At 41.2% G+C, this 20,075-nt stretch overlaps 1 protein-coding gene across 2 annotated transcripts in view; it reads right to left on the reverse strand.

The window, feature by feature from the left end:
* Nucleotides 1–16,405: 16,405 nt before the first annotated feature.
* Nucleotides 16,406–20,075, reverse strand: part of SLC35D2 (solute carrier family 35 member D2) — a 46,776-nt gene continuing 43,106 nt past the window's right edge. Inside the window, exons 10-12 of one of the 2 annotated variants that reach the window (XM_080820085.1) lie at nucleotides 18,911–18,989; nucleotides 17,794–17,876; nucleotides 16,406–17,102 (exon numbers count right to left, since the gene is read on the reverse strand). In XM_080820085.1, the coding sequence (XP_080676211.1) occupies nucleotides 17,000–17,102; nucleotides 17,794–17,876; nucleotides 18,911–18,989 (265 nt within the window). In that variant the 3' untranslated portion in view covers nucleotides 16,406–16,999. The remainder of the gene's footprint in view (nucleotides 17,103–17,793; nucleotides 17,877–18,910; nucleotides 18,990–20,075) is intronic. The other variant, XM_080820086.1, reaches the window with a different exon arrangement.

The following is a 20,075-nucleotide window of genomic DNA, read 5'->3' on the forward strand; positions in this document are numbered from 1 at the left end:
AGACTAAGTCGATGAACTCCCATTTACCCATATGTTATAGATCACCATAACATTATATAAGTAACTACAACATACTAAATAAATGCCCTTTATTTGGTGTGCTTTGTGTACTGGAAATTAACTGTCCTTTCACTGGCCATTGTTACTCTGCATATGCCCACTTTTCTTACCCTCCCCACCCCATAACAGCAAGGACTCTTTAAAAGAATAACATAAAAACAGTGCTGTTATTATAACCGAACAATTAATAGTAATTCTCTAATGCTATCAAAATTCAGTCAATACTTAAGCATCTCTGATTGTTCATACATATTTTTAAGCTTTGTTTGTTTGTTTGTTTGTTAGAGAGAGAGGAGTATGAGCAGAGGAGGGGCAGAGGGAGAGGAAAGAATAGGCTCCATGCTGAGCCTGACATGGGGATCTATCTCACAACCCTGAGATCATGACCTGAGCTGAAATCAAGTGCTGGACACTTAACCAAATGAGCCACCCAGATGCCCCATTCATACATATTTTTTTTTTTTAGATTTTTTGTTTATTTATTTGACAGAGAGAGAGATCACAAGTAGGCAGAGAGTCAGGCAGAGAGAGAGGGGGAAGCAGGCTCCCCGCTGGGCAGAGAGCCCGACGTGGGGCTCGATCCCAGGACCCTGAGATCATGACCTGAGCTGAAGGCAGAGGCTTAACCCACTGAGCCACCCAGGTGCCCCTCATACATATTTTTAAGTCGACTTTTGAATCAGGATTTTTCTTAAAGTCCTTCACATTGTATTAAGTTGACGTGTCTCTTAAAGTTTCCCTCTCTCTTTTAAAAAAATTCTTTTACTAGCATTTATTTGTTAAAGAAATTAAGTTGTTTACCTTATAGTTTCCCACATTTTGAATTCTGCTGATTACATCGCGATGGTGTCACTCAAAATGTTCTTCTATCTCCTATATTTCTTCTAAACTATTAGATCTAAAGCAAGGGCAGCAAACTTTTTCCTTAAGGAGCCAGATAGTAAAGATTTTAGGCTTAGTGGGCCCTATGGTCTCTGTTGCAAAGACCCTGACCATTGCAATGCAAAAGCAGTCACCGGTACTTAGTCTTAAATACAAGAGAATAGATGGGCCTCGAGGGAATTATGCTAAATGAAATAAGTTAGACAAAAAAAGACAAATACTGTAAGATCTCTCTTCTATGTGGAATATAAATATATATATATTTATAACCCCCCAGAAGTGGGGGTTGAGGGATAGAAGAAAGGGGTAAAATGTTTTTGTTTTTGTTTAGTTTAAATAAATTAAATCTTTTTTAAAAGAAAGTAAAAAAGGGGTGAAGAGAGAGATGTGCAAAAGTGCCAGGAATTATGCGTGATTAAAATGTTCCCATCTTCTACAAACATAGTGATCTGAAGGGACACCTGCACCCCAATATTCGTAGCAGCAGTGTCCACAATAGCCAAACTATGGAAAGAGCCAAGATGTCTACTGACAGATGAAGAGGTAAAAAAGTGTGGTGTATATATACAATGGAATACTACTAGCCATCAGAAAGATGAATACCTACCATTTACATTGACATGGGTGGAACTGGAGAGTATCATCCTGTGTGAAATACATTGGCTAATTGAATTTAAATTTAAAAAAATGTTCCCATCTTCTCCAGCCTTCAGAAGTTACTAATGTCCAAATAACAATAGTCTAAGTCTCTCTTTTACTGCCCTCAAGGAGTTCAGTATTTCATTAGGTTTCCTTCCTCAAGTAATTCTTGGGAACTCCTAAGAAAACCATTCCCCAAATTCTCCCCATCTATCCAGGCAATTTTATATTCTCTGGCTCTGGAACAATACTCCTCTTCTGCTGGTCACTCTGCCATCTTGTTGCTTCTCTAGGCTGTTGTATTTCTGCTCCTTCACAAAGACAAGTAAAAATATTTAGTTATAAAACAACTCAAATCTACATTTAGGGGGAAAAATTAATATAGCAGGTCAATAATTTTTATCCCAAAACAGACCATATAACATCTCAGTCTGAAAAAAAAAAAATCTCAGTCTGAAGCATTTGCATAGATACATGTATATATATACACATATATATTAATAAAATGGGAACCAGAGAGTGATAGATGCATTAGCGTTACCAAAAGGTTCATCAAAATGTTACTTCCAGAATTAAAATACAGTCTGCGCTCTAAAAATATTTCAAAATGACAGTTCATTGTAACCCTCCAAATAACAGTTTTCCAGCTCAAAAAAATTTAAGATTTTGTGTCCACCAGCTATAGAGGAGTCAATGTAAACTTTGTGAATCAAAGAGAAATTCTGTAACAAGTGATGTAATTTCTGGATTTTGCTTACATATACAGAAAGTTATAATCAACATGGCCAAGCTAGAGCAACTTATATACTGAAAAAGCAATCTAAGAGGTCCTTGGTAGAGAAACTGTGGGATAATCTGATGATTGAAACTTCCTATCTTGGGTTCAAATGGCCATACTACCCAAAGCAATCTATAGATTCAATGCAATCCCTATCAAAATACCAACAGCAGTTTTCATAGAACTAGAACAAATAAAACTAAAATTTGTACAGAATCACAAAAGACCCTGAATAGCCAAAGCAATACTGAGAGAGAAAAACACAGCTGAACATGTCACAATTCCAGATTTCAAACTATACTAGAAAGCTATAGTAATCAAAACAATATGGTACTGGCACAAAATAGACACAGGATCGATGGAAGAGAATAGAGAGCCCAGAACTAGTGTTCTGGGCCAATTAGTCTTGTGGTCATCAGTCTTGACAATTAGTGGTCAAGAAAGGAGTTATACAGTCAATTAGCCTATGACAAAGGAGGCAATGATATACAATGGGGAAAAGGCAGTCTCTTCAACAAGTGGTGTCAGTAAAACTGAACAACTACATGCAAAAGAATAACACTGGACCACTTTCCTACACCACATACAAAAATACACTCCAAATGAATTAGAGACCTAAATGTGAAGCCTGAAACCACAAAACTCCTAGAAGAAAACATAAGTAGTAACCTCTTGGATGGTGGCTTTAGTAACATTTTTCTGGATATGACTCCTCCCACAGGGAAACAAAAGCAAAAATAAACTATTTGGATTACATCAAATAAAACAGTTTTGCACAGTAAAAGAAACCATCAAAAAAAACAAAAAGGCAGCCTACTGAATGAGAGAAGGTATTTGCAAATGATACATCCAAAAGAGGCTAATATTCAAAATACATAAAGAACTTATACAACCCAAAATGAAAAAAACCCAAATAATCCAATTTTTAAATGGGCAGAAGATCCGAACAAACATTTTTTCAAGGAAGACATACAGATGGCTAACAGACAATGAAAAGATGCTCACCATCGTTAATCATCAGGGACATGCAAATCAAAGTCACAATGAGATATGAGCTCACAAATGTCAGAATGTCTAAAATCAAAAAGACAAGAACTAACAAGCATTGGTGAGGACATGGAGAAAAAGAAACCCTCTTGCTCTGGTGGTGGGAATATATATTGGTCCAGCTGCTATGGAGGACAGTATGGAAGAGCCTCAAAAAATTAAATATTGAATCACCATATGATCCAATAATTTCACTACTGGATATTTACCCAAAAAACCCCTCACAAAAACACTAATTCAAAAAGATGCATGTACCCCAATATTTACTGCAGCATTATTTACAATAGCCAAAATATGGAAGCAACCTGTGTCCATCAATAGATGAATGGATAAGGAAGATGTGGGATACACACACATGCACATGCACACACAATAGAATAATACGCAGTCGTAAAATTGCCATTTGGGACAATATGGATGACCTAGAGGTTATTATGTTAAGTGAAATGGGTCAGACAAAGAAAGACAAATACTGTATTATTTCACTTATATGTGGAATCTAAAAAAACAAAATGAATAAACAAACAAAAAACAGAAACAAACCCATAAATATAGACAACAAACTGGCGATTGCCGGGGGAGAGGGGTGGGGGGATGGCCAAAATGGGTGAAGGAGAGTGGGAGATACAGGCTTCCAGTTATGGAATGAATAGGTCACAAGGATAAAAGGCACAACATGGGGGATATAGTCAATGGTACTGTAATAGTGTTGTAGGGTGATAGATGGTAGCTACACTTGTGAGCATAGCATACAGTATAGAGTTGTTGAATTACTATATTGTACATTTGAAACTAGTGTAACACTGTATGTCAACTATACTCGAGATAGGAAGGAAGGAAGGAGAAAGGGAAAGAAAGAGAGAGAGAGAAACTTTCTAATTTGAAGGAGCTCTGGAGAAGAGAAAAGACTACGGATAATTTCACACATATATGAATATGAGTATATATATATAACATATATTATAAATACTGAAAGAATCTAAAAGGAAAGACCAACACATAAATAGCAAGATTGTCTTAGCCTGCATTTTTCTTGATATGAAGGCCTTGTGCAGACACTTATATTGGAAAGTGATTCCAGTGAGGACTTAGGTTGGGAACAGGAGATTGAACAGGGAAAGGGGAAAGCACAGACGTGTCCTTGGGCTGGACCTGCTGAGGCTCCGTCCTGGGGAAGGCTCTCAGAAACCGTAGCATGCACAGCAACCTCTTCTGCCTTAAGTACAGAAGTAAAGTGCGTTTGGGCATTTGCCCTCATGCCTATTGATCAAGGTTGTCCCATGGACTATTCCTATAGTCCCATGACTATAGGTTTGCCTATATGTCAGATGACTAGTGAGTTTCTGTGGGTGAAGAGGAGCCCCAGGGAGGAAAGTGAGACATGCCAGCTACTGTCAAGTTCAGCCAACATTCCTTCCTAAACTGTGCCATTTGTTGATCATATCACTTTCAGTTAAGATCTTTATTAGGAGCAGCTTCTCAGTTCAAGGGTCAATTGTTCATAAAGCTATGAGCTGCCCCAAGAAAGCACAAATAGCATGGAGAGTTAAACCAAAGTTAGAGCAAATAAGATGGTCTTTGCTGATAGCAGCTCCCGTTCCTTACCTTTTTTTCAGGCCACCCTATATTTAGTGAGCTTTGTATATCAGATGCTGCATTATGTACTTTACAAGGATTACACATCTTGTTTAATCCTCATTAGGTGAGTGTTATGGAGAAATGGAGAACAAACTTTCCTACAGAGAAAACACAACAAACAAACAATTATGTAAAACTTAGCTCCCTGAGGGTGAATTTCCTGAAAGTGGTAAAATCTAGAAAATCTGAGAGAAAAAAGGAACAAAACAAATTCTCTTGGGCTTGGGGGATGTGGAGGGTGGAGTTGGATGTTAGGTATCCAGCCAGTCGTTGAAGTGGAGCTGTTTGACCAGTGTATCACTTGTTTTCTTGGTCAAAGACGAATTTGTCAGACCTCCAAAGGGTTTGAGGATCGTAAGTGTCCCAGGAAACGTGTGCCTACTCCTCCTTCTTTGTCTTGTAGAGAAAAGACCGAGGACAGCTGCTCCAGGATGGTTCCCGGAGTACAGAATAGCCATGATGGAAAAGCACAGTGTGGGTAAATCTTGGCTTGCACAAACAAGGTGTTCCAGCCTCTATGCTGACTCTCCCAAAATTTTCAGACAGGGCCAGGTCTCCTGAGAGCAGAATGACTGGTGATTACAAATTTTATAAAACTTCACTGGATCACATGGTTACTAGAACCCTGAGTTAGAAATGAATCTGGGTTGAGGAAACACTTTTTTAAAAATATTTTATTTATTTATTTGACAGAGAGCTAGAAAGAGAGCACAAGTAAGCAGAGCGGCAGGGAGAGGGGGAGAGAGAGAAGCAGGCTCTCTGCTGAGCAGGGAGCCCGATGTGGGGCTCAATCCCAAGACCCTGGAATCATGACCCGAGCCAAAGGCAGAGACTTCAACCCACTGAGCCACCCGGGCGCCCCGAGGAAATACTTTTTACCTAGTAGAGATTACATGTATCATTAAACATATTATGAAATCAGTATCATTTATGAGATCAACTTTCTCCCAGCTATCCAGGCTGGAAGTGTTAGAGTCCTCTGAAAATTTCTCTCTCTCCTTTGTAGATAGAAGCCGTCGCCAAATCCAACATTAGAACCAATCCCACCCAGTGATTCTTTTCCTTTCCATGCCCTGCCATCTCCATGGCACAGCTCCTGGTCTGGGAAGCAGGTAGGAGGAAAGCATGGACTCTGAGAAAGGCATTCCAGATGTGCATTTTCGCTTTGTCATGTGACTTGGACAGGCTACACTTTCTGCCCCTGAAGTTATTCTTATAAAATGGGATTGATACTTCTTACTTTGCAAAGCTACTGTGAAGTTTAAATGAAATAACATCTATAGAAGCAGCTATTATTAAAACTCATTGTACTGTACACTTAAAGTCTGTATGATTTACTGCATGTAAATTATACTTCAATTTCAAACAAATTTTATTCTACAATTAATGGATGTAGATAAATTAACCTCCCGTATTACCAAAAAATGGAAGTGGCACCTCACTTGTGTGCTTGATTTTGGACCAAAGTTCCCACCTTTACCTCTCAATATTACAAAATATATTCAGGGGTGCCTGGTTGACTCAGTTGGTTAAGTGGTCAGCTCCTGATTTTGGTTCAGGTCAGGATCTCAGGGTCTTGGGCTGGAGCCCTACATCGGGCTCCATGCTCAGCAAGGAGTCTGCTTGAGGATACTTTCTCTCTCTCCCTCTGCCCTTCCCCCTGCTCCTGCTTGCTTGCTCTCTCTCTTTTAAATAATTAAATAAATCTTTCATACACACACTCACACACATTTATATATTCAACTCCATTTAATAAGATAAAGAATTACATGCCAATATCTGACTGTGGAATCAGAAAAACTTTTAAATTTGTCTTTTACCACTCACGCGAGTACCTCCATGCATTTGAAAACTGAGTTCTTCAGTTGTAGAAATGTTTTTACTAGTCTACATTTGCTGTTGTTATCACCCCCACTCAAGAAATGCAACTAAATGAGTGATGTTATTGTAATAGCAAGCAATAAACATTAAATACAGTGTAAAACTTTTTAACACATTTTGTAGTCTTTTAAAAAATTTTATTATAGGGAGCCTGGGTGGCTCGGTGGGTTGAGGCCTCTGCCTTGGGCTCGGGTCGTGGTCCCGGGGCCCTCGGGTCGAGTCCCACATCGGGCTGTCTGCTCGGCAGCAGGCCTGCTTCCCCCTCTCTCTCTGCCTGCCTCTCTGCCTACTTGTGATCTCTGTCTGTCAAATAAATAAATAAAATCTTTTAAAAAATTGTTTATTATATATATATGTATATATATATATACATATATATATACATATATATATATATTTTTTTTAAACAACTGTATAGGGGAGCCTGGGTAGCTCAGTCGGTTAAGCATCCAATTCATGATTTTGGCTCATGTTGTGATTTCATGGGTCATGATGTGGAGCCCCATGCTGGGCTCTCTGCTCAGTGAGGAGTCTGCTTAGGATTCTCACTGGCCCTCTCCCTCTGCTCCTCCTCACCCTATTGTCTCTCTCTTTCTCTCTCTCTGAAATAAATAATCTTTAAAAAAAAAAAAACAACTCTTTAAGCTGGAAAGCTATCATAAGCATACTTAAATCAGCAAATTTTTTAAATGTTTATTTTTTATTGAGGTATAATTTGCATATAACATTATGTAGTTTTAGGTGTACAACATAATGGTTTGATATTTGTAAACAACCCAAAATGATCACCACAATAAGTTTAGTTAATCCACCTCCATATATAGTTACAAAATGTTTTTCTTTTTTTTTCACATGGTAAGGGCTTTTAGGACCTATACACTTAACAACTTTCCAAAATGCAATACATTATTGCTAACTAGTCACCGTGCTGTACATTATATCCTAGGACTTATTTATTTTATAGCTGGAAGTTTTTACCTTTTGACCCCCTTCATCCATTTCACCCATGCCCCCCACCCCTCTGATAACAACCCATCTGTTCTCTATACAGTATTCTTAAGGCTCAATAAATAATAACGAAAAATTTCCCTGCCATACATGCCTAGCAACTCCACATAGTATGGAGACAAATAGTTTGAGAAGTGGCCTCTGAAACTGGGATCCAAAACACAAAAGCTTAAGGCCTGGCCCAGATATGGGCCCAAAGGAGGCCTCAGATTCAGGACACAAGGTCGAGGCCAAAGGTCAAAAAACATCTTGAGGTGAAAGACTTAAGCAAAGATTAAATACAGAGGAAACACAATGAATATGCAAATGTGTGGAATAATATTTAACCCCCTGCATCATTAGAAATGAAAATTAAGTGAATAAAATACTACATACATGTCAATAAGTAAATTGAACTTGAAGCTGTTACTCAGTACTCCTGAGGGTGCAGTAAACCTCGCACTCTCCCTTCATGCCCTAGTGGTGTCCTGGAATCACTGGCAACTTTTCTTGGCATGCATTCTGAACAAGGCAGGTTAGTGGTTGCCTAGGGCTGGGGGTGGGACTGGAAATTGACTAGAAATGGGATGAGGGCTCTTCATTCTCAAACTGGATTTGGTGATGCTGGCACGACTCTGTACATTTACAAAAAAAAAAAAAAATTAAATTATACGCTTGCAATTGATGAATTTTATGGTATTTAAAAAATACCTCACTAAAATCTTTTTTAATGATTTTTAAATTTATTTGATAAAGAGAGAGAAAGAGAGCAGGAACTGGGGGACAGTGGCAGGGGGAGGAGAAGGGAGAAGAGGCTCCTGGCTGATCAAGGATCCCAATGTAGGGATGGATCCCAGGACCCCAGAATTATAACCTGAGCCAAAGGTAGCTGCTTAACCAACTGAGCCACCCAGGTGCCTTAATAAATGTGTTTTTTTAAATTGACAGAACTAGGACATAAATCCAGACCATCTGATTCCAGAAGCCGCCCTCACACAATTGTTGCCTTCACAACAGGAGAATAAATCACAGTTGGAAAATGCAAGTCGTCCACATGTCACTAATTTTCTCATTTGGCTTCCTAGATAAAATACACAGTACTGGACCATTCTGTTCAAAACTGTACACATGGTAACACTATCTGCCCCCTGCTCCTCAAGCCAATACTGTAAGTTTGAGACCGGAAGGCATGAACAACTCAGTCTAGAAGAGTTGCCCAAAACACAAGTCCCCAATTCCCTGGAAAGTTTCTGAAAAAGAAACTGCCACCCTCAAGTAATTGTCAGTATCCCTTAAAAAGCCAGATTGCACAATAGCATTCCATCCCAAAGCCACAAGCACTAAGAGAGAGCATAGAGTGGAGTCTACCAAATGTGGGATTTCCACTGTTCTCTCTCCATGGAGTCGGGGCACTCGACTTTCCTAGCGTCAGTGTGAGATAATATGCATGGAGTATTGCCAAACCAAGCCTCAGTGTTGAGTTTTACTGGGGCTCCATTACATAGGTATGATTGATTGCCAAGATGACTGATCTCAGTTGCCAGCCTCCCTGGGCCTCACCTACAGCACCCCCCCCAAACCCCATTATTGGTCTTCCCACTGTGGCTAACCTCCATCCTAAATCACACTGTCAGGCTATCCAGTATGACCTGAAGACACCAGGCAAACAATAACCTTTCTATCAGACATAATACTCAAAGGGCATAGAAGTGCCTAGAAGCCCAAAGCAAAGGTCGGACATCTGTTTGTGTAAGGTCACATTCTTTCCTGCACAGACTGCCTTTTCTGGGCACACTCTCTGAGCCACTACTCTGAATGTGAGCCAGGGCAGTAGCCTCTGGTCTTGTCAGCTTCAGTCAAACCTCTGCTCTAAAATCAAGTTGGGGCAAGGGTGACCCAGGATTCTTGGCTTAGCACACCTGGGTAGAGCCTCTGTCCTATGGGTGGGGATTTGTGGACGGAGGCCCTATTCTTCTGCAGCGCTCACTGAGAATTGAGCCTCTCTGACATGGAGAAGATGAGAAACATTGGTGGCCTGCACCTCCTAATCAGATAATTCTTGACTAGGAGCTGGGAGGAGGAGCCCCATCTCCTCGGCCACACCAACTTGGGAATGGAGCTTCCATCAAGCTGAGCTGAGGGAGGGAAGAGGATGGAGGTGGGTCAAGGCTCCAAGGCCACACTCTCCTTACCAAGTATATTAGGTGTTCTTCATTCAATGTTTCTTCATTTGCTACATGCCCCTATGATAATTTCCAGAGTTCTTAAATGGTTGTTTTGTATAATTTTCTCTAGTTTTATATGTTTCCCTGGAGAGTGGGTCTGCAAAGCTCCTCCCACTGCCATCCCACCTCTGCACAGACTTTTAACATTACATTCCAGGCAAGTAGTCACAGAATTTGAAGAATAAGGTTCTGTACTGTGACACAGTTGAGGATCCACATCTCCGTTCTGATCTTCGAATGAGGAAGTTATGGCAGGGAAGCCAGCTGGCTGTTGCCAATCTCCCTCATGGCTCTCTCTTGCCCTCCCTCTTTCTGGCCATGCAGACAGCTGGCCACCACTGGCTGAAGGATGACCCCTCCCCACAAGGGGTAGATGCAAAAAATGCTCCAGGTGCATCCACACCCATTCAGGCAACATACCTCCACAAGGAGATAGGCCAATAATGGAACAACTTTCTGAGGAAAACATTAATCTGGAAATTTCTCTTTCCCTCTAATTCAGGGTTCCTTCCCTTTTTTCATGCCATGGACCCCTGCAGATGGTTACAACTTCCTTCCCTAAATAATGGTTTTAAATGCCTAAAATGAAATACATAAAAATAGGGGAGCCTGGTTTCGCTCAGTGGCTCAGTGGGTCGAGCCTCTGCCTCCAGCTCAGGTCATGATCTCAGGGTTCTGGGATCGAGCCCCACATCAGGCTCTCTGCTTGGCGGGTAGCCTGCCTGCCTCTCTGCCTCTCTGCCTACTTGTGATCTCTCTCTCTCTCTCTCTCTCTCTGACAAATAAATAAAATCTTTTCTTAAAAATACATAAAAATATAAAGGAAACCAATTACCAAAAAAAGCTAACACAGTATTTTCTAAATATGATATACTAAACACCTGCTTCTTTGGGAACATATTAAATAGCAAGAACTAGTGGAAGGTCGAATAATTTAGAATCCTCAGTGGGACATAAATGATTTTTCTGCAGAAACTCTACAGTGATATGAAAATATCTCAATATTTTCTCAATATTCAATATTTATCTCAATATCCTGACTACAAAATCAGAAATACAGCTAATACATGGTTTTGTCTACATTTTCCAGTGAAAAATGCTAAATTTGGTTAGAGAAAATCAAGATGTATTTATTCTTTCCCTATCCCCATTCCCCTGACCCCTAAAGCCTATGAATGCCTGACTAAGACCCAGTACTAGGAGTGTGATCTGGACCAGTCATCTGGTGGGGGTGTTGGCGGGGGGGAGTGCTTCTCAAGCCACCTGGGCGAAAACATAGATTCTGTTTGTGTGCACCGTGATAGTCTACCTCTCTCACAAGTCCCCCCAGGTAATGCTGATATTCTGGTCCAGACTGTGGACACACATCGTGGGGAAAGGCTCTGAAGCTCTTCATGGGAGGAGTGGAGGGAAGAGTCAGAAGGCACATAAACAGTGTGTCCTGAAGCTGAGCATCCCCGGGAAGGGCTTGGGATTTTCTCGCTTTTTCCTAAGGGGCGTGCTTTCTTTGCCCACATGTTTCCGTGTCTGATGACAGAAAGGAAACAGAGATTCTGAGCTGCCGGGACTCTCGGTTTCCTGAAAGCTGCCACAGAGCAGCAACTCCTGGTCAGCTAGGTTGTTGACCCTTGCCAAGTCCCAAAATTCAAAATATATCCCCGAGTACATATATCCATTCGCTGAAAACAAAAATGATCCACAAGGCCACGTAACCAAGACTTTCAAGTTGAAGTGGTCTTCCTCCCTTGTCCCCACCTGGTAAATTCCTAGTCAGCCTTTCAATATGCCTTCTCTGTAGAGTGATGCTGTCTTTAGAGTTCTTCCCCACGATAATTAGAAACAAGAATGATAACAATAATATTATTATTAACAACAGTAACTAACTTTCACTGGTCACTAGGGGCCAAGCAATGCAAAAACACTCTCCACGCGTTATCTCGTTTAATTCTTACAATAACACTTGGAGGAAGGTGCTGTCTTCATCTGATGGATTGCATGGCTGTAGGCTGAGGGAGGAAAAGGCCTGTGGCCTCCATCTCTGTGCCTTCCACACCTGCTCTGTCCTAGCACTTACCACACACCCAAGCGGTCACCATCCATGTGCATCCATGTGTCCCGCACAAGGTTTTGCACACTGGCAAGCTGAGAAGTTATCTTCTGGAACACAGGACAGATTATATTAATGTTTATGGCCACCTCATGCCTGAATGTGGAAGGATGACATATGCAGAAGATCAGATAGACCAGGACACTCAGACATTGGTGAGGATCTAATCAGAGCTAATTCAGCAACGAAGCACACAAGCTCACAGGAGATAATTTCCAGCAAGCACAGGAGTGCTGTTTCGGATTTCACAGAAGATTACTTTAAAACCAAATACAAACTTTACTCAGGACAAAGAGCCACCAGATTTAAGCAAGTGGTGATGAGAAAAAATTATCTAAGTTGGAACCAGAACCAAATACAAAGCCAAGAGAATCCATGTCTTCTGAGAAAGTTCACAGAAACCTTCAAAATTCTCTGAAGGAAAAACCTGTCCCTGAGGAATATCCAAACAAGACTCTGAGCAAAGCACAACCTGAATCCAGCTCCCGGAGAGAGAGCCGAGGGGAAATGAATTATCCCCAGAAGAAATACAAATGTTTGGAAAAGAAAATCAGTGCCTAATCAGTGAAATCAATAGCCTGTTGGATGAAGTGGGGCAAATAAAAGGAAAAGAGGTTGAAATTTCCAGACTCTAATCTAGTCACAGAGAAGGTTTTACAACAAGAAGCCGAGATTGATGGCATTCACCAGTTAGTTGTAGAAGTAACTGAGGATATGAAGGAGGGCGATGAAGAGTGGCTTCTGAGTGTGGGCGCTCTTGTCCCTAGCGATCTGCTCCCTCTCCTCGATCTTGCTCTTCCTCAATCCTTAGGACAGCGTGTCCAGGCAACGTCTGCATCTGCGGCGGGCTATGCCCAGTTACTCCCGGCAGACGATGCGCTGTCCGGGGTCTCACCCAAACCTGTGGTTTTAAGCTTATTTTGTAACTGAAAAACAATGAAGTTGAAAAGAAGGGAGAAAATTAAATTCAAATGATTGTGAAAAAAAAAAAAAAAAGAACTGACTTAACGCTCTGGAATTATTGACATATTATTGACTTCACCATTTTCCTGAGGGACACATACTATAAATATAACAGTGTGTATATGTATATACATACATTATATATATAATATATAACTCTTCTCTAAACTAAGTTCTGTTCTTTAAGGAAACTCAGCTGTCCAAAACTCCAGTGTCCCTGTATTCGAGATACATTTAATATGCAGGGAAAATATTAAAACATCAGGAAAAAGTCCAAGTCAAATGGTGTCACTCTTATTTGCAATAGCCAGAAGTAAGCCAGATATCAACTATATTAAACTAATTTTCTTTGTCCTATCCACGATGGCTTTTACAATATCTTTTAGTAAGAAAAGAAGAAATCTGGAGACTTGAGGCATGAGGCTACATTTCCTCATTAGCTTCCTTGATCTCATGAATCCTTTTCATACCACCTCTCCACACTCAGCTTCCTCAACTACTCTTAATTCAAAAACCAGGTTGGAGCTCCCACCACCATCACAGCGCAGGAAGCTGGGTCTTTAGGGATCTTCTAGAAACTGCAAATGCTGCCAGGCTGCTCTTCACGTGCCCTCTGCTGGCGACACACAGAAGCAGAAGTCTCCACAGAAAGGTAAAAAGAAAGGGTCATGTAAGAAAAGGACAAGAAAAAGATTCAGGGTGATTGCAGAAGAAAAAAAACTAAATAAGAATCCCCAACGAGGCATCCTGGCTATGAAAACAAACAAAGGATTGACCATACTAAGAGTAGAAAAACACAAAATCATCTTCAAGGATTCGGGAAATAAAAACCAGAAAAAAATTGTTGGAAGAAAGCAAAAATGTGCTGCCATTTTGTTTTGTCACTGAGAAAATGAGAAGTGGCTGTTCACAGTTTTCAAATCTTAGCATTTTTGGCCTCTGGGCTTCAGGACTGATGCTCAAGACGCAGGAGGAGGTAGACACAACAGCTCGGGGGCCCCACGGTCACACTCCAGAAGTCTTTCCAAAGTAAGGTTAACCAATGAAGGACTCCTAGAACTCAACAACAAAGCACACAACCCAATTCAAAAATGGGCAAAGGATTTAGAAAGCCATGTATCTAAAGACAAAAAGAATGGTTACCACAAAAACAAAACAAACAAAAACCCCCCAGAAAATAACAAGTCAGCAAGATGTGGAGAAATTGGAACTCTTGCACGAATGTAAAATGATGCAGCTGCTATAGGAAATGGCAAGGATGCCCGGACCATGGGGTTTAGAGAGCTTGGGGCTGGCAAGCTCATCAGGAGGGTGGTGGGCCCAGAGAGGGCATGGAAGCTCCAAGCTCCTTCCCACACACCTCTTCCTATGCATCTCTTCTTTCTGGCTGTTGCAGAGCTGTATTCTTTGTAAGAAACCAGTAACAGAGAGTTAAGTACTCTCCCTGAGTTCTCTGAGCCATTCCAGCAAATTATCCACCCTGAGGGAGAGAGTGTGCAAACCCCTGATTCATGGCCAATTGGTTAGAAACATAGGTCACAACCTGGGACTTGGGATTGGCATCTGAAGTGGGGGAAGTTTTATGGGACTGAGCCCTTCACCTGCAGGGTCTGCACTAACTCCAGGCAGTTAGAATTGAATTGAATTGTTGGACATGTAGTTGGAGTCCAGAGAGTAGAAGAATTCCTTGATAGGAGGGAAAAACTCCACACATTTGATGTCAAAAGTGTTCTGTATATAAAGGAAACAAATTTTAATATCCAAAAGAATTGAAAGCAGGGTCTCAAAGACACATGAGTACACCCATGCTCTTAGCAGAGTTATTCATAAATAGCCAAGTGTCCATTGATAGATAAATGGGTAACCCAAATGTGGTATATCCAACCATATGATGGAATATTATTCAGCCTTCAAAAGGAAGAAAATTCTGACATCTGTTACATGAACCTTGAGGACATTAACCTAAGTAAAGTAAGCTAGGCACAGAAGGACAAACACTGTGCAATTCCACGTAGATATCTAGAGTACTCATATTCATAGAGACAGAAAGTAGAATGATGGTTGCCAGGGGCCGTGGTGAGTTACCGTTTCATGGGTGCAGAGTTTGTTTTGCAAAATGGAAATATTCTAGAGATTGTTTACACAACAATATGAAAATACTTAACACTGCCAAACTATACACTTAGCAATGGTTAAGATAGTAAATTTTATGTTCTGTGTGTTTTACAATTAAAACTAAACTTTTTTGGGAGACAAACCATAAAAGACTCAATCTCAAAAAACAGACCGAGGGTTGCTGGGGGGAGGGGGGACGGGAGAGGGTGGTGGGGATATGGACATTGGGGAGGGTATGTGCTATGATGAGTGCTGTGAAATGTGTAAACCTGGCGATTCACAGACCTGTACCCCTGGGGATAAAAATACATTATATATTTATTAAAATAAATTAATTAATTTAAAAAAAAACCCTAAACTTTTTTTGAAAGATAACTGGAAACAATGCATCAATACAATCACTCCATTTGCTGCTCTGCCCCACATCTGGCTCAGCTTCTAGAAACTTAGAAAGTGAAAGCTAGCAAGGGTTTGGAGATCCAGTTCAACTTTATAGATTAAAACAATGAAGGTCACAATAGCAAGGTAACCTGAGAAAGTATCAGGTGGTTAGTGGTGGAGATGGGATTACAAGGCTCCTGTGGCCGAGACTGGAGCCTCACCCTACACCACAACCCCAACAAGGATGGCCCATTGCTTTATTTTACGTAGGCCCCATACCCAGCATGGGGCTTGAACTCATGACCCTGAGATCGAGAGTCATATGCTCTTCCAACTGAGCCAGCCAGGCACCCCAGTCCATTCCTTGATGGAAATGAAAATAATAATGCTTATCCATTCAGGGGTCCTTCCCACACACCACTGGTCTGGGAGGTCAGATGAGCCTATGATGAAATGTACCTTTGGTTAAAATCGAAGTGATCAGAATTTCAAAGGCCCCTGAACAAACCTGGGGAGATGGGGAGAGAAATATGAGCTACTTAAATGTGAGCAAGGCACATGGAGAGGTGTTTTTGTTGTTGTTGTTGTTGTTTTTTCCCATTGAGTTATTTTGTAGTAGTTTCCAGCATGAGCCTTAAAAGGAATATCACCCTTCAAGCAGAGTCTTTCTGCCTACCTAAATAATGTCACAGTATGGCACCTGCCTGTAAATTATTTTTTATTTTACTTTGATGATCGGGAAAAGATATCAACATGTATGATGAAATCAGAGCTAACAACTAACTTGTAGTTGATGGGCTAATTTTATTAAAATAAGGACATGTTTGTTTAAACTGGCACTCTGCTTTGGCTGGTATCCTTGAAATTAAGGCCGAGGTGCTGATAATAATGACTCTCACACCGTCGGCCATTTCCGTCCTCTTAAACGCACATGGTACTGGCGGACAGCGGCTCAGAGACGCGGCTGGCCGACGAATCAGTTCTCTGCCCACCCAAAATCCTGGATTGCAGTCCCTTTCCTCAATGGTTTCCTCTGAAAGATTCACTTTCAGATGGTAAGGCTTTGCCCAAATACGCTTCTCAGGGCTGGCGATGGCTCGCTGTGCAGCAGCGTGTGAGGTAGATTCTCTTCGCAGTTGGCAGACGTTCCTGCTGTGCTTTCACGAGGGAGGGAGGCGGGGCTGAGTGTTGTCCGCGACGAGAACATCTGGCTTCCGGTTCCTACAGAGGGGATGCCCCGCCCCCAGCCCCGCCCCGCCCCGCCCATTGTCCCGGTCTGCAATCCTGCCTCAGATTCTAACTCTTCAAATCCTGAGGAATGTTTTCCTCGTCCACGGGTTGTTTAGGGTTCAACTGGCCACTCAGAGTTAAAAAGGAGTATCTCAAGCCCCCTGCCATGCTGAAAGGAGAAAAAAAGTGCAAATAAATAAACCTCACAGATAGTATCCCCAGGTCTGTACAAAATATACCTCTTTAGAGATCTAGCCAGAAGGGAGTGATTGAGACCCCTGTTTTTCTCCTAGCTTGTGGCTTGCTTGATGAGAATTACCTCCTCTTAGTTAGAAATCTTTGGAGGCAGAAAAAGAAGAGATCAATCCCATACAAAACTTTGGAGAGAAAATAAATATTTGTTTATTACTGCATAAACTATACTGTTATCCTAAGACAGTGTTCCATAGAATCCCAAAATGCCTTTCAAAAGTGTCTCAGCCCCTCCTCCCAATATCATTAATGTATGGTGTTTTGATGGAGCCGGAGCTCAGGAAGGCCCACTTCACAAAAGGGAGGCAGACAACTTAGACTTTGGTTTTTGTTTTGGTTTTTTTTGTTTGTTTGTTTGTTTGTTTGTTTGTTTCTGAGAAAGACATATGACTTAAATTCAGATCTCAGCCTCCTGAATTGTCATCACACACATCACAATCTACATGAAGGAGCATGTCATAAAAACAGATGAACGGAATGATTTAAGTGAAATTATCTTAGAAACTAAAATGTCAAAACACCTCCCGTTCTTTCACTTGTAACAGATTAATCACACTTTTTAAAATTCATATTTTACTAAAATGAGTTCATTTAGAAATCCCACTCACCAAATATTTAACCCTACAAAGTTTAACATAGAGAAAATATAGTCTCCACCAACTAACATTCCAATGTAGGCAATGGATACATTCTGCAGAAAAAGAGAGAGGATTAGTCATTTTAAAAGGGAAGGATTTAGGGGGAAAATACATATAGATGGTAAAACCTGAGACTAAATATTTTAGTAACTTTGCCCAGAGACTTATACACAGTAGCTGCTCACAGAATGTTGAATGAATGAAGAAAAAACCATTACATATGGCTTTCTGTGGCATGATAATTACGGAACACTGCATCATTCATGCCCCTTACGGTTAATACACAGGAAAAGAAAAAAAAAAAAAAAAGATGTAAGCGTTGAGCTGTAATCAGCTTTCCAGATCCCATCTCCTCAGCATCACTGGCTGGTAAATTTTAATCATACTGGACCCTAAACCTGCATGGATTAGACATCCAGCAAATTCCAAGCAGTGCCCTGCCCTGTGTATTCTAGGAGGGTCTGGGTGGCCAAAAGACAGTCTACTGCTAGAGCGGACAGTCTTTCTCACCCGCTCTATTGGTGTGATTGGAAAATCAAAGCAACTGTGGGACAGAGCACAGAACACCCCACCCTCCTCTTCACTGCTGTGTGTATTAAGACACATAGACACAGACACACCTACACACAGTCCATGAGTTTAGTACCTTATACATTGTGCATATATCTACATTAAAAACAGGTCTTCACAAGGCTTCCCTTTCTTAGTCAACAGGTTCTCCCAGAACCAAGTTTACAAACAAGGCACCTAACAAGGCATCTTGGTGAATACAGAGATTTGGAAATTTTTTTCTGCTTTGTTTACTTCATTTTCCCCGACCCTCCCCTCCGACCACCCTCAAATTAAAGGTCATAATTTGTCTCTCCTTTTTAAATTAGCAAGCCCTCCCTCTGGTTCATGGATTTGGGGATGAGAAGGTCTAAGAAGAGGTGACCCAGGTACAGCTGCGAAGGTCACAAGTCTCCACGCTTTCTCTACCAACCCACCCACCCCCCGCCCCCGTTACAACCATAAAATTGAACCCTGCTCCTCTCGTGAAGACTGGATTCACGGCCAGTTCCCGTTTCCCAAGGCTTCACCTGCTTACCTTGATGGCTCCAACCACTGCTGTTGTGAGGGCCGAATTGTAAAAGCTGCACAGAACTGTGGAGTACATCAACAGAAACCTGGGGCAAGGAGGAAACACTTGGATGCGTGCCTGACTCGCGGGGCAGAACAGATTAAGAAAAGTCTACATATCACCGACCCACAAGTACTTCAAACAAATGGAGACAAACATACCATGAAGAGTTTATAACCTACATCTTCAAACACCCCCATTATAATTCCAGCTTTTTACAGGGAAATGGCCCAGTCGGGCACTGGCCAGATTTTCTGCCTTAGGACTTCTTTTCATTCTGTGCATTTCCCATTATGTTTCCATGTAAAGGCAGGAAGAATGGGGAGTTTCTTTTAATGATCTGAAATCTTTTAACAGCTATGTCACAGCAGTGGTCTTTAATCCTCGGGGTGCATCAGAATCGCCAGGCACACTTTGTAACACACAACGATGCCTGACGGCAGTTCTCCCTCAGCTGGTTTGAAATGGGTCCCTCGGCTGGGCGCAGCATCGAAGCTCCAACAGGTAATACGAATGTGCAGCCACTGAGAACCACTGGTGTTTAGAAGGGAAAATCAGCGAGGGATTGCTGGCTTTGGACAAAAGAGACTGAAATTGATGGATTCCACAGCAATCAGACCACAAAAAGAAAAGGCATCCAGTCTGGTAAGGAAGAAGTCAAACTTCTACTGTTTGCAGATGACACGATACTATATACAGAAGACCTGAAAGACTTCACCAAAAAAACAGCGAGAACTGATAAGCGAATTCAGTAAAGCAGCAGGATACAAAATCAATGTAGAAATCTGTTGCATTCCAATGCACTAATAATGAAGCAGCAGAAAGAGAAATTACAACAACAACCCTATTTACAAGTGCACCAAAAATAATACGAAACCTAAGAATAAACTTAACCAAAGAGGTGAAAGACCTATACTCAGAAAACTATAAAACATTGGTGAAAGAAATTGAAGATGGCACAAAGAAATGGAAAGACACTCCACATTCATAGATTGAAAGAATAAATGTGGTTAAAATGTCCATACAAAGCAATCTACACATTTAATGAAATCCCTATAAAAATACCCATAGCATTTTTCACAGAACTGGAACAAACAATCCTAAAATTTGTATGGAACCACCAGAGACCCTA

This window comes from Martes martes (assembly GCF_963455335.1).
Source record: "Martes martes genome assembly, chromosome: 12".
Lineage (NCBI taxonomy): Eukaryota > Metazoa > Chordata > Mammalia > Carnivora > Mustelidae > Martes > Martes martes.